The following is a 16,275-nucleotide window of genomic DNA, read 5'->3' on the forward strand; positions in this document are numbered from 1 at the left end:
CTACTGTGTTTGAGTGTTATATAAATGTCTTAAGTTCAAGTCTTCTATAGTATTCCTTTTTTTTTTTTTGGTTTATTAATTCTATTAAATATTGGGAGAAGACTATTGAAATCTCCAACTAAAATTGTGGATTTGTTTATTCTTTCCATTTCATTAATTTTTGCTTCATGTATTTAAAATCTTTATTAAATACATACAAATTTAGGAATGTATGTCTTCTTGCCGAATTGGCTCTTTTATAATTGACATACCTCTTTATCCCTGCTAACATGTCCTGTTCATCTGATATTAATAGAGCCAATCCAGCTTTCTTTTCATTATTGTTTCCATGGTATATCTTTATCCATCCTTCTTCTTTTTATTAATTTTAAATTTACATTTAATTGGTGCCTCATCCACTCATTTATTTTTGACTTTTAAAATATATACACATATATGAACTTTTAATTTGGGAATAATTTTAGATTTACAGAAAGGTTGCAAAGATAATACATGCTGTAGATTGAATTATGTCCCCCAAATTTCATATATTGGAAGCATAATCCCCATTGTAGTTGTAGAAGGTGGGAAATCCTATTATGGTAATTGAAAGATGAAGCCTTGAAGAGGTGATTGGATTGTATGACCATGCAGTAGTGAATGGATTAAAAATGTTGGTCAGGAGCATGGTTTTGAGGGTTTTAAAAGAAGAGGAGGCTGTCTTTCTTGCTTTCTTTCTGCTTCCACCATCTTGCAATGTGAGACTTCTGGGTCACTGTCACCACCACCAGATGGACTTTGGACTTCCCAGCCTCAAAAACTAAACGATAAATTTTGTTTTTCTTTCTAAATCACCCAGTTTCAGGTATTTTGTTATAAGCAACAGGAATGGACTAATGTAATACTGAACATTCCTGGATACCCTCATTGAGTTTCCTCTAATGTTAACATCTTTCATTATCATGGTATATTTGTCAAAAGTGAGAAACCATCATTGATAAATTTCTATTAACTAAACTCCAGATTTCATTTAGAATTTACTAGTTTTTACACTAATGTCCTTTTACTGTTCCATGGTCTGATCCAGGACATCACATTGTATTTAGCTATCACGTCTCCTTAGTCTCCTCTGGTCTATGACGGTTTCTTAGTCTTTCCTTCTTTTCATGACCTTGATGGTTTTGAGGAGAGCTTGTCAGGTATTTTGTAGAATGTCTACAATTTGGGTTTGTCTGATTTTTTTTTTTTAAATCATGGTGAGACTGTAGTTGTCAGTTATTGGGGCAGAATAACACAAAAGTGAAGTTTCTTCATCATCACATCCTATCAGCGGCACATAATATCAACATGACTTATCACTGGTGATATTAACCTTGGTCATTGGATTGAGGGGGGGTTTGCCAGGTTTCTCCACTGTAAACTTTCTATTTTTATTATTTTCATACTCTATTATCAAATGTGAGTCACTAAATCTAGTTCATATTCAAGGAGTTGGGTGGGGTGTGGATTAAGCTTCATTTCCTTGAGACGGAAATAATGACCTAAATCATTTGGAATTCTGTAAGGAAGATTTGTCACTTCTTGCCCTCCTTCCATTTTAACCTGTTTATGTCTCTACATTTAAAGTGAGATTCTTGTGGACCACATACAGTTGGGTCTTGCCTATTTATCCAGTCTGACAATCTCTGTTTTTTAACTGGTATTTTTAGAATGTTCACATTTAATATATAGATAACCTTCATAACCCTCACTTTGCACTGTTCCAATATGCACACCTTTTAGTTACTACAGTTTAGTTAAATAACACCAGTCCCCCAACATGGTTCAAATTTCAGTTACCATCGTATATTAATTGTAATTGCATAAAGTGCAAACCTTGCTGCTAGATCTTTCTTCCACAAATCACTACATATATAACAGATGAAGATCAGATCACTGACAATGATGTCACCCCTCTCAAATTCTGTCAGTGATTGGTCACTGTGCACCTGTTTTTTAGTTTGCACGTAGACTGCAAAGAATGTAGAGGTATTGCCTCTTGTCTCCCAGTGATAAATCCACAGAATTTTTTTTTTACATACATGGATAATTGAAAGTCAGAACTGGGTAACAAAGTTGAAAGTACAGCAAAAGAACTAAAACTGAGTGCTCAAAGAGAAATTGAAACAGATCGTAAGTAGACTTGTAAAAGAAATAGCTGACCATGGGAATGTCGACAACGCCATTGTTTGAAAGACTCTAGTATTGCAGTGAGAGAAACTTAGTCAAGGTTAACTTATTGACATAAATGAGGAAAGTCACTGTGATGAAAGGATGAACATGTTCCAGAGGATGTATTGCCAGGAAAAAAAAATCATGTTAAAATAACTTGAAGATATTTCATAATATTTAAAGTACAAAGGATAAAAAACTGGAAGCTGATCCAAACTTAGAAAGAAGTACGATAGTTCACCAAGCCACAGTAAAGATTATCACTCCATATCATAAGATATATGATAAGAGAAAGGCAAGATTGTTTGAACTATTCTTAATAAGTATTTTTTTTTACAAAGAAAACATTAATTCTCAATGTTTTTAATGTTTTAAATTACAGGGTACTAAGTGAATATTTGTTTTACTATTTTTTTCACTGCCCTATACATTTATAATAAAGAGGGAGAAAGTTTTTGATGTTTTAGCAAAAATTTTAGAGGTTATAAAACAATTTTAACTTTTTCTATTGATTGTTAAAAATCACTTTGCATGGTTTCTGCCCGCACAGTTATTTGTATGGTCCCACACTACCATGCAAAATGAAGATTGCCTGTAATTATTGATATGGCTGGATTAAAATATAACAACTTGTTAGTTTTCTTTTCTATTTGTCCCATATTTTCTTTATGTTTCCCCTCTTTTTCTGTTTGCTTTTGGATTAAATATTTTTTATGATTCTATTTTATCTCCACTATTAAATTATTATTTAAACCTCTTTTTAAAATAATTTAATGGTTGCTCAGGATTTATAAAACATTTTTCAATTATAAGGTAATATAATATTATAATATATATAATATATTATATATATATATATATATATATATTTATATATAATATATTATATATATTATAAATAAGTATATAATATATATAATATATTATATATTATATATTTATATATAATATATATAATACCACCTTCAAATGATATATTATTTCATGTGCAGTTTAAGGATCTTATAATAATATATTGCCAATTTCTCACTCCCATCTTTTGCCATTGCTGTCATACATTTTATTTTTACAAATGCCATGAAGCCACAATGTATTACTAACAAGTTTGCTTTAAGTCAGGGGTTAGCAAACTATGGCCCATAGTCCAAATCCAGCTCACAGTACTTGTATGACTTTTGAGGTAAGAATGGTTTTTACATTCTTAAAGGGTCATGAAGGAGGAGCAGGAGGAGGAGAAAAAGGAGGAAAAGAAGAAAAGGAAAAAGAAGAAGAACAGGGAAGGAGGAAGAGGAGGGGGGTGGAGAAATAGGAGGAGGGGGGAGGAGGAGGAGAAGGGGGGAGGAGAAGGAGGAGGGGAGGAGGAGGGGAGGAGAAGGAGGAGGGGAGGAGGAGGAAGAGGAGGGGAGGAAGAGGAGGAGGGGGGGAGGAGGAGCAGGGGGGAGGGGGGATGAAGGAGAAGGAGTGGTGTAGGAGGAGGAAGAGGAAGGGAGGAGGAGGGGAGGAGGAGGAGGGGGAGGAGGAGGAGGAGGTGGGAGGAGGAGGAGGGGGTGGAGAAGGAGGAAGAGGAGGGGAGGAGGAGGAAGAGGAGGGGAGGAGGAGGGGGGAGGAGGAAGGAGTGGAGGAGGAGGAGGAGGGGGGAGGAGTGGAGGAGGAAGAAGAAGAAAAAGAAGAAGGAGGAGGAAGAGGAGTTGGTGTCCGAGGAGGTGGCAGCAGTGGCAGAAGAAAAAGGAGGAATAAGAGAAAAAGAAAAATAGGCAACAAATTGTATGTGACCCACAAAATCTTAAATTATTTACTATCCAGTCCTTTAAAGGATAAGTTTGTTGACCCTGCTTTATATGGTCAGTTTTCTTTTAGAGCAAATAAAATAAGGGAAAGTGTCTTTTATGTTTACCTTTGTTTTAGTCATTTCCAGGGATCTTCATTTCTTTATATATATCCAAATTTCTCTTCGCTATCATAGTCTTTCTGCCTGAAAAATTTCTTTTAACATTTCCTGTAGTGCAGTTCTTTTGGTAATAAATTCTGTTTTTATTTGTCTGAAGAAGTCTATTTCTTCTTCACTTTTGAAAAGTATTTTTGTTGGGAGTAGAATTCTGACTTGAAAGTTTTTTCCCTTTCAGCACTTGAAAGATACCAGCCACTGCATTATTTGCTGTCTTGCGTAGTGTCTGGTGAAAAGTATACTGTAATGCTTGTCTTTGTTCCTCTGTATGTTGTACGTAAAGTGTGTATTTTTCCCTTGGCTGTATTCAAGTTCTTTTCTTTACCTTTAGTTTTCAACAGTTTGAATATGGTGTGCGCGCATGTGCTGTATTTATCCTGTTTGCCATTCTGTGAGTTTCTTGGATATGTGCTTTGGTGTCTTTCATCATTTTAATAAAGTTGTTGGCCATTTTCTCTTCAAATATTTCTTCTGCCCTATTCTTTCCTCTCCTTCTGAGATTCTGATTACACTTATGTTAAAATGTTTACTATGGTCCTATGGTTGTTGACTTCTCTGTTGTTCTTTTTTCTCTTTGTCTTTCATTTGGGTAATTTCCTTTGACCTATCTTTAAGTTCATTGATTCCTTACTTAGTTGTGTCTAGTCTACTGATGAACCCATTGAGGGCATTCTTTATATGTTACCATGCTTTTTTATGTCTAGCATTTCTATTTAATATGTTCTTACAGTTTCTACTCCCTGCTGAAATCTCAATCTGTCAGTGCATGTTGTCTCCTTTTTCACAGCTATTTTAAATTCCTTGTCTGATAGTTCCAAATCTAGGTTATCTCTAAGTCTATTTCTTTTGATTGCTTTTTATCTTGATAGTGAAGACAGTGAATTGCTTTTTTGTTGCTTTTTGTGTCTCACAACTTTTAGTGATTGCCAGAAATACGGTCTAGAACAGTGGAGACTGAGGTAAACAGTATTTATGACTGTAAATAGGCATTCTTCTCCTAGGTCATTAGTTTGGGGGACTGAGTATGTTTAGGAGTTGAGCTGGGCTTGAGTTTTATTGTGGTTATTTCATTTTACCACCACCTCCAAGTTCCCTTTCACCTATTCATATGTTATTTTCTATTTTCCCTATTGTTCCATGTCTCATGTCCATGCCCATGTCCAATTCAAAGAGGTCTTTAACCATAAGACTTGCAGTGATCCTCTATTATTTAACTTTTACACTCATTAGCTGTAATCCACATATAGTATCCTATTCTCTAACTGCCTGAAGTATAAGATTTAGTCTTAAAAATACTCAGAATATGTTGCTTTTACATTTAATATTTTTTGTATGTATGCATTCTTTCTATCTAATTATATATATATATATATTTTAAAGAACATGTAGTTTTATTAATATTATTTTTTTATATTCTACGATGTTGTGGAGCAGTTGGGCAGTTGGGAGCAGGGGAGAGGGGAAAGGGGAAGGAAATGTGATAGAAGGAGGAAGGAGGAGGGATGGGATTGAGGCCTGTGGCACTCCTCTCATTCCCACAGGGGAGACTGGGAGGCTTTCAGTGGTGGCTTGGTCATTGCTGGGCTGGGTGCAGATGTCAGGGGGGTGTGGCAAAAGCCCTTGACCCCCACCACTCCAGCTTAGGAACCTGGGGTCCTTCTTGCTGAGGCCTGGTGGTTGTTGCTGGGCTGGCTGCATGTGTCAGGAGGTCATGGCTCAGGCCCTCAGCCCCCCCACCATCCCAGCTCAGGAGAGCCCAGGGCACTTCCTGCAGTGGCCCGATGGTTGTTGCTGGGCTGGCTGCTTGTGTGTGGGGGGGCATGGTTGAAGCCCTCATCCCCCACCCTGGTGACTGGTTGAAGGTGTCAGGGGGCAGTGCTGAGGCCCCCAGACCTCCCCCCTTTCTGGTTGGTAGCCCAGGGGACTTCCAGTCCTTCTAGGTGTTATAGGTGTTCTTTGGTGAAATGAGACCTTTACTAGTTAATATCAAACTTCATCTCTGGTTGTGGGTACTTTGTTCTTTCAGTTCTATGTTGGATTATTTGCTGTTCCCACCACTTAAACTCTGCGCTGGAACTAATTTGTTGTCCTTTGCTTAATTCTAAAATGGGGGAACTTCCTGTGGGGACCAGTACTTGAGGTGTGTGGTTGTTGAAATTGCTGCTTTGCTGCTGTTTCCCTAGGGAAGGCTTTTTGTGCAGCTCAGGGTTTAATGGTTGACTTTTTAGGTACTTCCGGCTCTTGAGAGATCCAGTGCACCTGAGTTGTGTAGAAACTCTGGTCTAGCCCAAGTCTTTTCATCAAACTACACCCCATGCAATTCTATATTCCAGACTAGTCTCCTCTGAGTGGTCCTGCACTGATTGGGGTCAGACCAGCTGTCCTTGCTGTGCCCCAGTGTTCTCTTGGTGGGCCTGTCTCCCCCACTGTCTGTGCTGCAAACACTTCCCATGGAACGGGCCATGCTTCAGTCCCTTGCAGTGACTCACCAGTCTCTGAGTGGCTCCTTTTTTCAGTTGTTGTGGCTCCTTGCTCCTATATGGGTCCATGGGAACCCTACTAGTGGTCTTGTTAGTCTTGGGGCCACCAAGGCCCTCTTCCCCCCTGCTGTCTCCAAGCAACTTCATCCAAAGGACACAGCTGCGGCTTCTGCCAACTCCTGTTCTGTGCTCTGTGCTCTCAGCAGCTCCAGCCTGGAAGTGGCTGGGGCTTCAAATGGTCAGAGTGGTTTTTTCTTTCTCTCATCATGGCCTCTCCCACCTTCATGCACTCCGTAGATCTCTCTTCCTGTTCCCCTGAGCTCTAGTGGCCCCAGCTTGACTGTTGTTGCTTTTTTATAGTTGTAAATTGGTTGATTTTTGGAAGAGAGTGATGCTAGGGATTGTCTATTCTGCCATCTTGACCTCCCTTTCTAATTATATTTTCTAAAGTAATTTCTACCTCTAGGTATTTACATTACATTTATTTTCTATTTTTGTCCCTGAATATACTGTAGGTCTACACACATAGTTATTAATTTTTATTTTACTTGGCTCTTGGTATACTTATTGGAACACATCAACTTTAATACTTAAATTCAAGGGTTGGCAAACCGTGGTCTACAGGCCAAACCCGGCCTTTAACCTGTTTTTGTATGGTCTTTAAGTGAAGAATAGTTTTTACATTTTTAAGGGATGATAAAAAAAGTAGAATGAGAAGAAGGAGGAAAAGGATGAGGAGGAAGAAAAGGAGGTGGAGGAGGAGGAGAAGAAAAGTCAGAGACCATATGTGGCATGCAATGTCTACAGTATTTCCTACCTAGCCCTTTGCAGAAAAGGTTTGTTTACTCCTGCTTAAAGTCAATGTGCACTTAATTCTTACTTTTTGTGGGAAAATACATTTTCTTCTGTAAAGGACTAAATTAGAAATATGTGTGATATGAAGAAAAAACTGTCAGAACTAAAAATCAAAAAGAAATAGACAAAATTACAACCACAGCTTGAGATTTTAACATACTTCTCTTAGCAATCAATAGAACAGACAAATAATTAAAAGAAAAGAACATGATTAAGTTGACATAATTGAATATATTTAGAAAACTGCATCCAACAAATGCAAAACATCTATTCTTTTTGAATGCGCGTGGACATTTCATCTAAGTTCATCATATGCTAGAGTCAAAAAGCAAGTCAGATTTCAAATAACTGAAAGCATATAGAGTATGTTCTTTGAACAATGAAATTAGGCTATAAATAAATAATAATAAAAGTAAAAGCTATTCAAATGTGTACAGTTCTAAATATTCCATAGGTCACAGAAGTGACAATGGAAATTAAGAAATATTTTGAATTACATGATAATGAAAATATGGCATAACAAACTTAGGGAATTTGGATAAAGTAGTGATTTGTGTGAAATGTATAGCCTTCAGTTTATATGTCAGAAACAAATAATAGTTGAAAATCAATGAGCTAAGCATGTGTACTAATAAGTTTTAAAAATTGGAAAAATTAAACCCAAAGAGAGAAGAAAGAAATAATAAAGAGCAGATGCCAATAAAATAGAAAATAACTATACAGTAGAAAGGATCAATTAGATCAAAATCTGGTTCTTTGAAAATACTAATAAAATTGATAAACACCTAGAGATATGGATGAAGAAAAAAGAGAAAGGCAAAAGTAACCAACATCAGGAAAAATAGTCCTGTATCTGTCAAAGAAATTAAATCCACAATTATAAACTTATTCCCAAAGAAAACTACAGATCCAAATGTTTTCACTGTTAAATTCTTCCCAACATTTAAGAAAGAAATAGTGTCAATTTTATCCAGACTCTTTCAGAAAGTATAAAAAGAGATAGTACTCACTTGTTAAAGCAAGACTAACATTGATATGAAAACCTAAGGAAAACATTACAGGAAAGGAATAAATTTAGGCCAGTTTCACTCATAAACAAAAATGCAAAAATCATAAACAAAATATTAACAAATGAAATCCAGAAATACATAAATAGGATGATGTATCACGACTAATTGGGCTTATTCCTTAAATGGACAGGGAATAAATAGGAGTGTCAGAGGTACCAGTTAAAACAGATTTAAATAAGAGGAAGTCTTATAATACCCAAAATGTTGACATTTCAATTGAAAATTATTCTTCATATAAAGAGCCAGAAAGACCTCAAACTGAAAGAAGAAAGACAATGAATAGATACCAACACTGAGATGACAGAGACCTTAGAATTCTCTGATAAAGGCTTTAAAGCAGCCATCAGAAAAATGTTTCCACAATCAATCATAAACATGCTTGAAACAAATGAAAAAATACAGTCTCAGTAAAGAAATAAAAAGTCTCTACAAGTAAATATATAAAAAGAAACCACATGGAAATTTTAGAACTGAAAAATATAATAACCTAAATATAAAATCCAGTGGGCGAACTCAACAACAGAATGAAGGGAACAGAGAAATCAGTGAACTAGAAGAGAGAAAAACAGAAGTTACCCAGTCTGAACAACAGAGAAAAAATAGGAAAAAAGTGGAAAGATCCTCGAGGACCTATGGGACTATAAAAAAGATCTAAATTTGTATCATCGTAGTCCTGGATGGTGAGGAGATAGAGGGCAAGTCTGGAAAAAGTACCTAAAGAAATAATGGCTGAAAGCTTCCCAAATTTGAAAACAGAATAAACGTAGATTCAAGAAGTTGAGCCAAATTGAAACAGAATAGACCCAAAGAAATCACACCAAGACACATCGTAATCAAACATCTGAAAACTAACAACAGAAAAAAAAAAAAAAAAAACTGAGTAAAAAGCATCCAGAGAAAATCAACACCTTACCCACAGAGGAAAAACATTTCAAATGGCAGTCATTCAGTGATTTCTCATCAGAAACCACGGAGGCTAAAAGGAAGTGGCACAACATTTTTTTCAAGTGCTGAAAGAAAAGAATTCAAATCAGAATCCTTATCCAGTAAAAATGTCTTTCAGGAATGAAGGGGCAAATCAAGATGTTCTAAGATAAAGAAAAAATGAAGATAATTTGTCATTAGTATACAACTCTAAAAAAATGGCTAAAGGAAATTCTCTAAACAGAAAGGAAATGATAAAAGAACATTAGGAAATTAGCAAGGAAGAAAAAACATGGTAAGCAAAAATATAGCTAAAAACAATAGGCATTCCTTTTCCTCTTGAGTTTTCTAAATTATATTTGATGATTGAAACCAAAAATGGTAATACTGTCTAATCCAGTTCTAACTGCATGTCGAGGAAATAAACATGCAACTCTTATAAGATCCAGCAATTATAATCCTGAGCATTTATCCTAAAGAAATGAAAGCACATGTTCATACAAAAAATCTGTACACAGATGTTTATAGCAACTTTATTAACAGCAGCCAAAAACTGGAAAGAACCCATGTGTCCTTCAACATATGAATGGCTTAACAACTGTGGAAGATTCTAACATGGAATACTTTTTAGCAATGAGAAGAAACAAACTATTGATATAAGCAACAACCAGGATGCCTCTCCAGAGAACTGTACTGAGTGAAAAAAGCCAATCCCAAAAGGTTACACACTGTATGATTCCATTTATATAACATACTTGAAATGACAAAATTATACAAATGGAGAACAGATTATTGGTTGCCAGGGATTAAGGGGGCATGGGGTTGGAGGGAAGTGGGTGTGGCTATCACAGGGTAACATGAGGAATCCTTGTGGTGATGGAAATGTTCTGTATCTTAGCTGTATCAGTATCCTGGCTGTGATATTGTACTATAGTTTTGCTATATGTTACTGTAGTGGATCGAATTATGTCCCCCCAAATTCATCGAAGCTTGAATTGTGTCCCCCAAGTTTTATGTATTAGAAACTTAGCCCCCACTGTGACTGTTAAGAGGGTGGGAAATCCTATTATGGTAATTGGAAGCTGGAGCCTTGAAGAGGTGATTGGATTGCAGGACCATGTCATAGTGAATAGATTACAAATGGTGGTCAGGGGTGTGGTTCTGAGGGCTTTAAGAGAAGAGGAGAATCTCTTTCTCTCTCTCTTACTCTCTCTGCTTCCACCATCTTGCAATATGAGACCCCTGGGTCACTGTCACCACCACCTAATGGACTTTGGACTTCTCAGCCTCAGAAACTGTAAGCAATAAATTTCATTTTCTTTATAAATCAATCAGTTCAGTGTACTTTGCTTATAAGCAACAAAAATGGACCAATACAGTTACTATTGAGGAAAACTGTAAAGAGTACAAGGAATCACTCAGTATTATTTCTTATAACTGCATGTGAATCTACAATTATCTCAAAATCAAAAGTTTAATTTAAAAAAAGACACCAGTAAGAGTGTGAAATACAAAACTACAGGTTAGGAAAAATTATTTGCAATGCATATAACTGATAAAAGATTAGTATACAGAATATATAGATAATTCCTGCAAATCACTAAGAAAACGAAAGACAACCCAATTACCAAAAAATAGTTATAAAGTCTTAAATCACTGTACAAGAGAGGATACTCAGACTACCAATATACATATCAAAAAAACCCTTGCTTATTAACCTATTGGTCATCAGGGAAATAGAAATTAAACACACAAAGAGATACCACAACAGACTCTTCAGAATGGCTAAAATTTTAAAAACTGAAATATCAAATGTTAACATGGATGAATACTCTGGAACTTTCATATGCTGCTAGTAGGAAAATAAATCAGTATAACCACTTTGGAAAACTGTTTGGTAGTATCTATTAAATCTGAGCATGTGTATACCGTATGACTCTGCAATTCCAGTTTTTGATATGTATCCAACAGAAATAAATACACATGAGGTAACTTTAAAAAGTTTGTGGAAGATGGAATTAAAAGATAAAAATAAAAAATATAAACTTTATTTCTCAACATAAGCTCCATCAAATTCAAGACACTTTTGTAAGTGATGATAGCACCCATTTAGTCCATCCCTAAAAAACTGGGGATTTAACCATGTCAATGCAGTCTTTTTTACTTGAAGAAAAATGGGTGCCCTTTAAAAATATTTTAAGATTATGAAACAAAAAGAAGTCAGAAGGAGCCAAATCAGGACTGTAAGGTAGATGCCTAATGATTTCCTACTGAAACTCTTACAAAATTGCCCTCATTTGATGAGAGGAATGAGCAGGAGCATTTTTGTGGTGGAGAAGGACTCTCTAGTGAAACTTTCCTGGGTGTTTTTCTGCTAAAGCTTTGGCTAAAATTTCTGAAAACAATCATAATAAGCAGATGTTATCATTTTTTGGCCCTCCAGAAATTCAACATCCAAAATGCCTTAAGCATCCTCCAAAACTGTTGCCATGACCTTTGCTCTTGACTTTTACGCTTTTGCTTTGATCGGACCACTTACCTCTTGGTAGCCATGGCTTTGATTGTGCTTTGTCCTCAGGATTGTACTGGTAAAGCCATGTTTCATCTCCTGTTATAATTCTTTGAAGAAATGCGTCAGGATCTTAATCCCCCTTTTTAAAATTTCCATTGAAAGCTCTGTTCTTACCTCCAGCTGATCTGGGCACAGCAGTTTGGGTACCCATCGAGCAGAAAGTTTGCTCAACTTTAATTTTTCACTCAGAACTGTGTAAGCTGAACCAACCGAGGTATCAGTGGTGTTGCCTGTTGTTTCTGCTGTTAATCATTGGTCCTCTCCAATTAGGGCATGAACAAGATTACTTTTCTCCTTGCAAATTGATGTGGATGGTCTGCTGCTGTGAGGCTGTATCTTCAACGTTTTTTCATCGTTTTCTTAAAATGAGTTATCCATTTGTAAACTGCTGATTTCATTGTCCCCACAAACTTTTTTAAAATTTATTTTTTAATGGAAACATGATTGATTATACAAATTTATGAGATACAGAGTTGGCCATCAGTATTTGTGTACAATATGTGATGATCAAATCAATGTTATTAGCATGTTCATTATTACCAATTGCAATTATTCTTTGTGTCCCTTACCTAATTTCTCCACCATCCCCATAAACTTTACATAAAGCATCAATAATTTCACTATTTTTCCACCCAAGCTTCACCAAATATTTGATGTTTGTTCTTGCTTTAATTTTAGCAGAATTCATTTTGTCCTGCTAGGGGCTCCTTTTAAACTGGTGTCTTATTCCGATGTCTTATTCCTTCTTAGTGCCTCAAACTAAATCCTGTTCAGATATGTTATGACAAATTAGTACAAGTTTATTTTGGTGCAAAGTAATTTTGAAACCCATGCATAGTCTTTTCATAATATGCATTTTCCATGAACTTTTTGAAGGCCCCTCATATGTGCATTAAAAGACATGTACAAGAATGTTCATAGTAGTAGTATTCCTAATAGCCCTGTAGTATAAACCACTGACATTCCCATCAAAAATAGAATGGATACAAACCTGGGGCATGTTGATCCATATATATTCACACATTCATATATTATTTATCCTTGAGGCCTCTCTTTCCCTCATTCCTATCCATCAGCCAGTCCTCATGGCTCCACCTCCAAAACATAACTAGATTTGTTCACTTCTCTTCAGCTCCACTGAAACCATCTTCCTCATAACCACCATTGTTTCTCACTCAGTTTACTGCAATAGCCTTTTAACTAGTCTTCTTGCTCCCACTCACTTGTCCACTCATGCAGATATGATTCACTGTCTGCAAAGCAGTCAGAGTGGTCTTACCAAAACATAAATCAGATCGTCTTATCCTCCTGTTTAAATGTTTCAGTGAATTCTCACTGTACTTAGGATTAAATCTAACTCCTTACCATGGTTTGGAAGGCTGCCATGCTGGTTCTGGTATAGTTTAACATCTTTAAAAAGAAATATCTTAAGATACACTGAGTGGTTTAAACAAATTAAGAGTTTCTTTCTCTCTCACACACAGTCCAAAACAAGATAGTCCTTTCTCTCTCACACACAGTCCAAAACAAGATAGTCCTGGGTTGGCAGGACGGCTGGCTCCAAAGAGCTTGCCCAGCTCTCCTCACATCTGCATCCCAGCTAGCCAGAGGGAAGAAAGGAAAAGGGGAGGCCATTTTCCTTTCCTCTTAAGGGCATGGCCCAGGACTTTCCTTCTCCACTTCTCCTTACATCCTCATTGTCCACAACCGGGTCACATGGCACACCTAGCCTCAAGGAAAGCTGGGAAATGTTGTCTTTAGTTAAGCTAACACGGGCCTACTTACAATTCTATTACTATGGAAGTAAGGAGGAATGAGAATTGGGGACAACCCGTCTCTACTCTGGCCTACATCATGTGACCCCTCTCTACCTCTCCAGACTCATCTCCTCCCTCTCCCTCCCTTGCTCATGGCCTGGCCTTGCTCATTCCCTCTTTAGTCCTCAGGGCCTTTGTCCCTGTGCTGTCATATATCTGAAATGCTCTTCCCTACATCTTCACATGATTGGTTCTTTCTCATCAACTGGATCTCAGCTGAAGCCTCATACCTCTTTTTAGAGACATTCCTGACCTTTTCCTCGTAAGCAAAGTAGCCCCCTCCCTATCACTCTCTAACCCATATTGTTTTATTTCTAGCACTTATCACTAGCTTAAATTCTCATTTACTTATCTGCTTATTATCTCTCACTAGGATGTGAGCATGAATGTTACCTGAGTTATTGTTCTCTGCTGGATCCGTCCCCCGCCCCCCACCCTGCACTCAAATGCTAATTTAGATAAAGCAAGCATGCAACAAATGTGTGTTAAACAGGTGAATTGATTTAGCTAAAACCTGTCATTTTATGACTGGGAAGGCAGAGTCCCAGGAAAAGTAAATGGCTTGCCTGAGGTTCTGCAACTAGTCAGTAGATTCCCAGGCCAGTGCTTTTCTATAACACCCTATTTCATCCAGCCTCCTCCTTGAAATCTTCTTCTATTATCTCACCTCTCAGCAATCACTCCTTTTGATTCCTATAGCACTAGACTTTAATATTCATTTGATTTTTATTCTATGCTACTTTGTATTGTTATTTTTATTATATTTATCTTGTTTCCCTACTCAAACTGCAAGCCACTTGAAAATACTAACCTTCTAACACACACAGAGTACAGGTCCTCAATATGTATTTTACAAAGATGGCTAAAGTTATTTTATTCAGTAAAGTGAAACTCAAGATGATTATAACTCTCATCTTGTCCTATTATTGAGGATAAAAGTGGGCTACTAGAAGGCTAGATTTTAGAAAGAGGTAATTTCTGTGTATCCCCAACTAAGCTAGAGGCAAAAGTGTCTTACCTGCAGTTGGAATCTTATGTGCTTCATCAAAACTATGTAGAGTTGCTGCTCTGGGTGTAATGGGTGGATTCTGAAAGGTGATCCTTGCTGCTGGTGGAATCAATCCTCGTTCTATCATACTTAAAATCCCTAAAAAGGAAGGGTTACAGAATATGGGTTCAATGTCAAGCAATTAAAGTCCAAGCTCTTTAAGTTTCACAAATGCAACTTACTCCATTCTTCATCTTATTTGTGAGGGTACATCTAGTGCCTTAATCCTTTGCATGAAAAAATATCTACAGTACACATTCATTTACGCTTGATATTCAAATCCAAGGAAAAATGTCTTTTCCAATAGCAGTAATATGAAATAAAATCGTACTAAGGTAATTTCATTTTAAGGTAGAAATGTAATTTCAAGGCAAACTAAAACTTCTTCATACTTATGACATTTCCAATCATTGGTAATATTGTTACTCTTCTCAGAATTCAGAGGAATCAGGCACATACTCTCAATAACTAAGCAGATCCTCTGTTCTGAGAGAAAGAAAATCTGTGTTCTTGAAAACATGCCCCTGTTCTTATAATCAGTCATACTTTATAGAAGGGAGTTATTTCTAGATATTTCTCATATCGCCAGAAGATATGAATACCCAAACAGGCTTAGTGTAACTGGACAACCTGGTTAGTATGGATACAACTAATTTATAATTCCTAGAACTCGTACCGTGTCAGCATGGCTGATGCCAAGACCTTTTAAGGATAAGAGACATTGCTAAGTAAATAAACAAATTAATAAATCAATGAATAAACGAATAATTGAACAAAGCCTTCTGTCAGGGACAAAACTGTCATTAAGTTGGATCTACTGTTTGGGAGCCAGAAACTTGGAGACTACTTGCAATAAACTTTTGGTAAGGTTTCCGCTTCTTGTTGCTCTCTTACCTAACAGAAAGAAATAAAGAACTATGGGTCTCAACAAAATCCTAGTATACAAACTGTGTTCCAAGTTAGACTAAGTTGAAGAAGCTGGCACACATTCTAAGAGGGACCAATATTATCTCCATTTGCCATATGATGTCATGACTATATTGTATCACTATAAATGATGTTAGCCTAGTGTTACAGGAATTCAGAAGAATGATCACTGAAGGATTGGAGAGCTAAAGAATTCTTCCCTTGTAAAAGGATGATTCCAAAGAGAAATCTTCAGTTTACTTACTGAAAAATCATTTGACAGAAGAATTTCTTATGAAAAGTGGGGATTCCTGGGCCCCATCTCAGACCTATCCAAACTTCTGAAGTCAGGGCCTGGAAATCTACAATATTGAAGCTTCCAGGAGATACTTATGTGCACTGAAGTTTGAGAATCACTAGAACTGGGGCCCAGTAACACACATGTTAAATAAGCACTCCAACTCTATC

The 16,275-nt window shown here is 36.7% G+C and overlaps 1 protein-coding gene across 1 annotated transcript in view; it reads right to left on the minus strand.

The window, feature by feature from the left end:
• The window catches only part of LOC134372572 (IQ domain-containing protein H-like), a 153,953-nt gene extending 138,964 nt beyond the window's left edge, over positions 1-14,989 (minus strand). The window contains exon 1 of the mRNA XM_063090034.1: positions 14,872-14,989. Coding sequence (XP_062946104.1) covers positions 14,872-14,989 — 118 coding nt within the window. The remainder of the gene's footprint in view (positions 1-14,871) is intronic.
• Between the last annotated feature and the right edge of the window lie 1,286 nt (positions 14,990-16,275).

Source organism: Cynocephalus volans, chromosome 3 (assembly GCF_027409185.1).
Source record: "Cynocephalus volans isolate mCynVol1 chromosome 3, mCynVol1.pri, whole genome shotgun sequence".
NCBI lineage: Eukaryota > Metazoa > Chordata > Mammalia > Dermoptera > Cynocephalidae > Cynocephalus > Cynocephalus volans.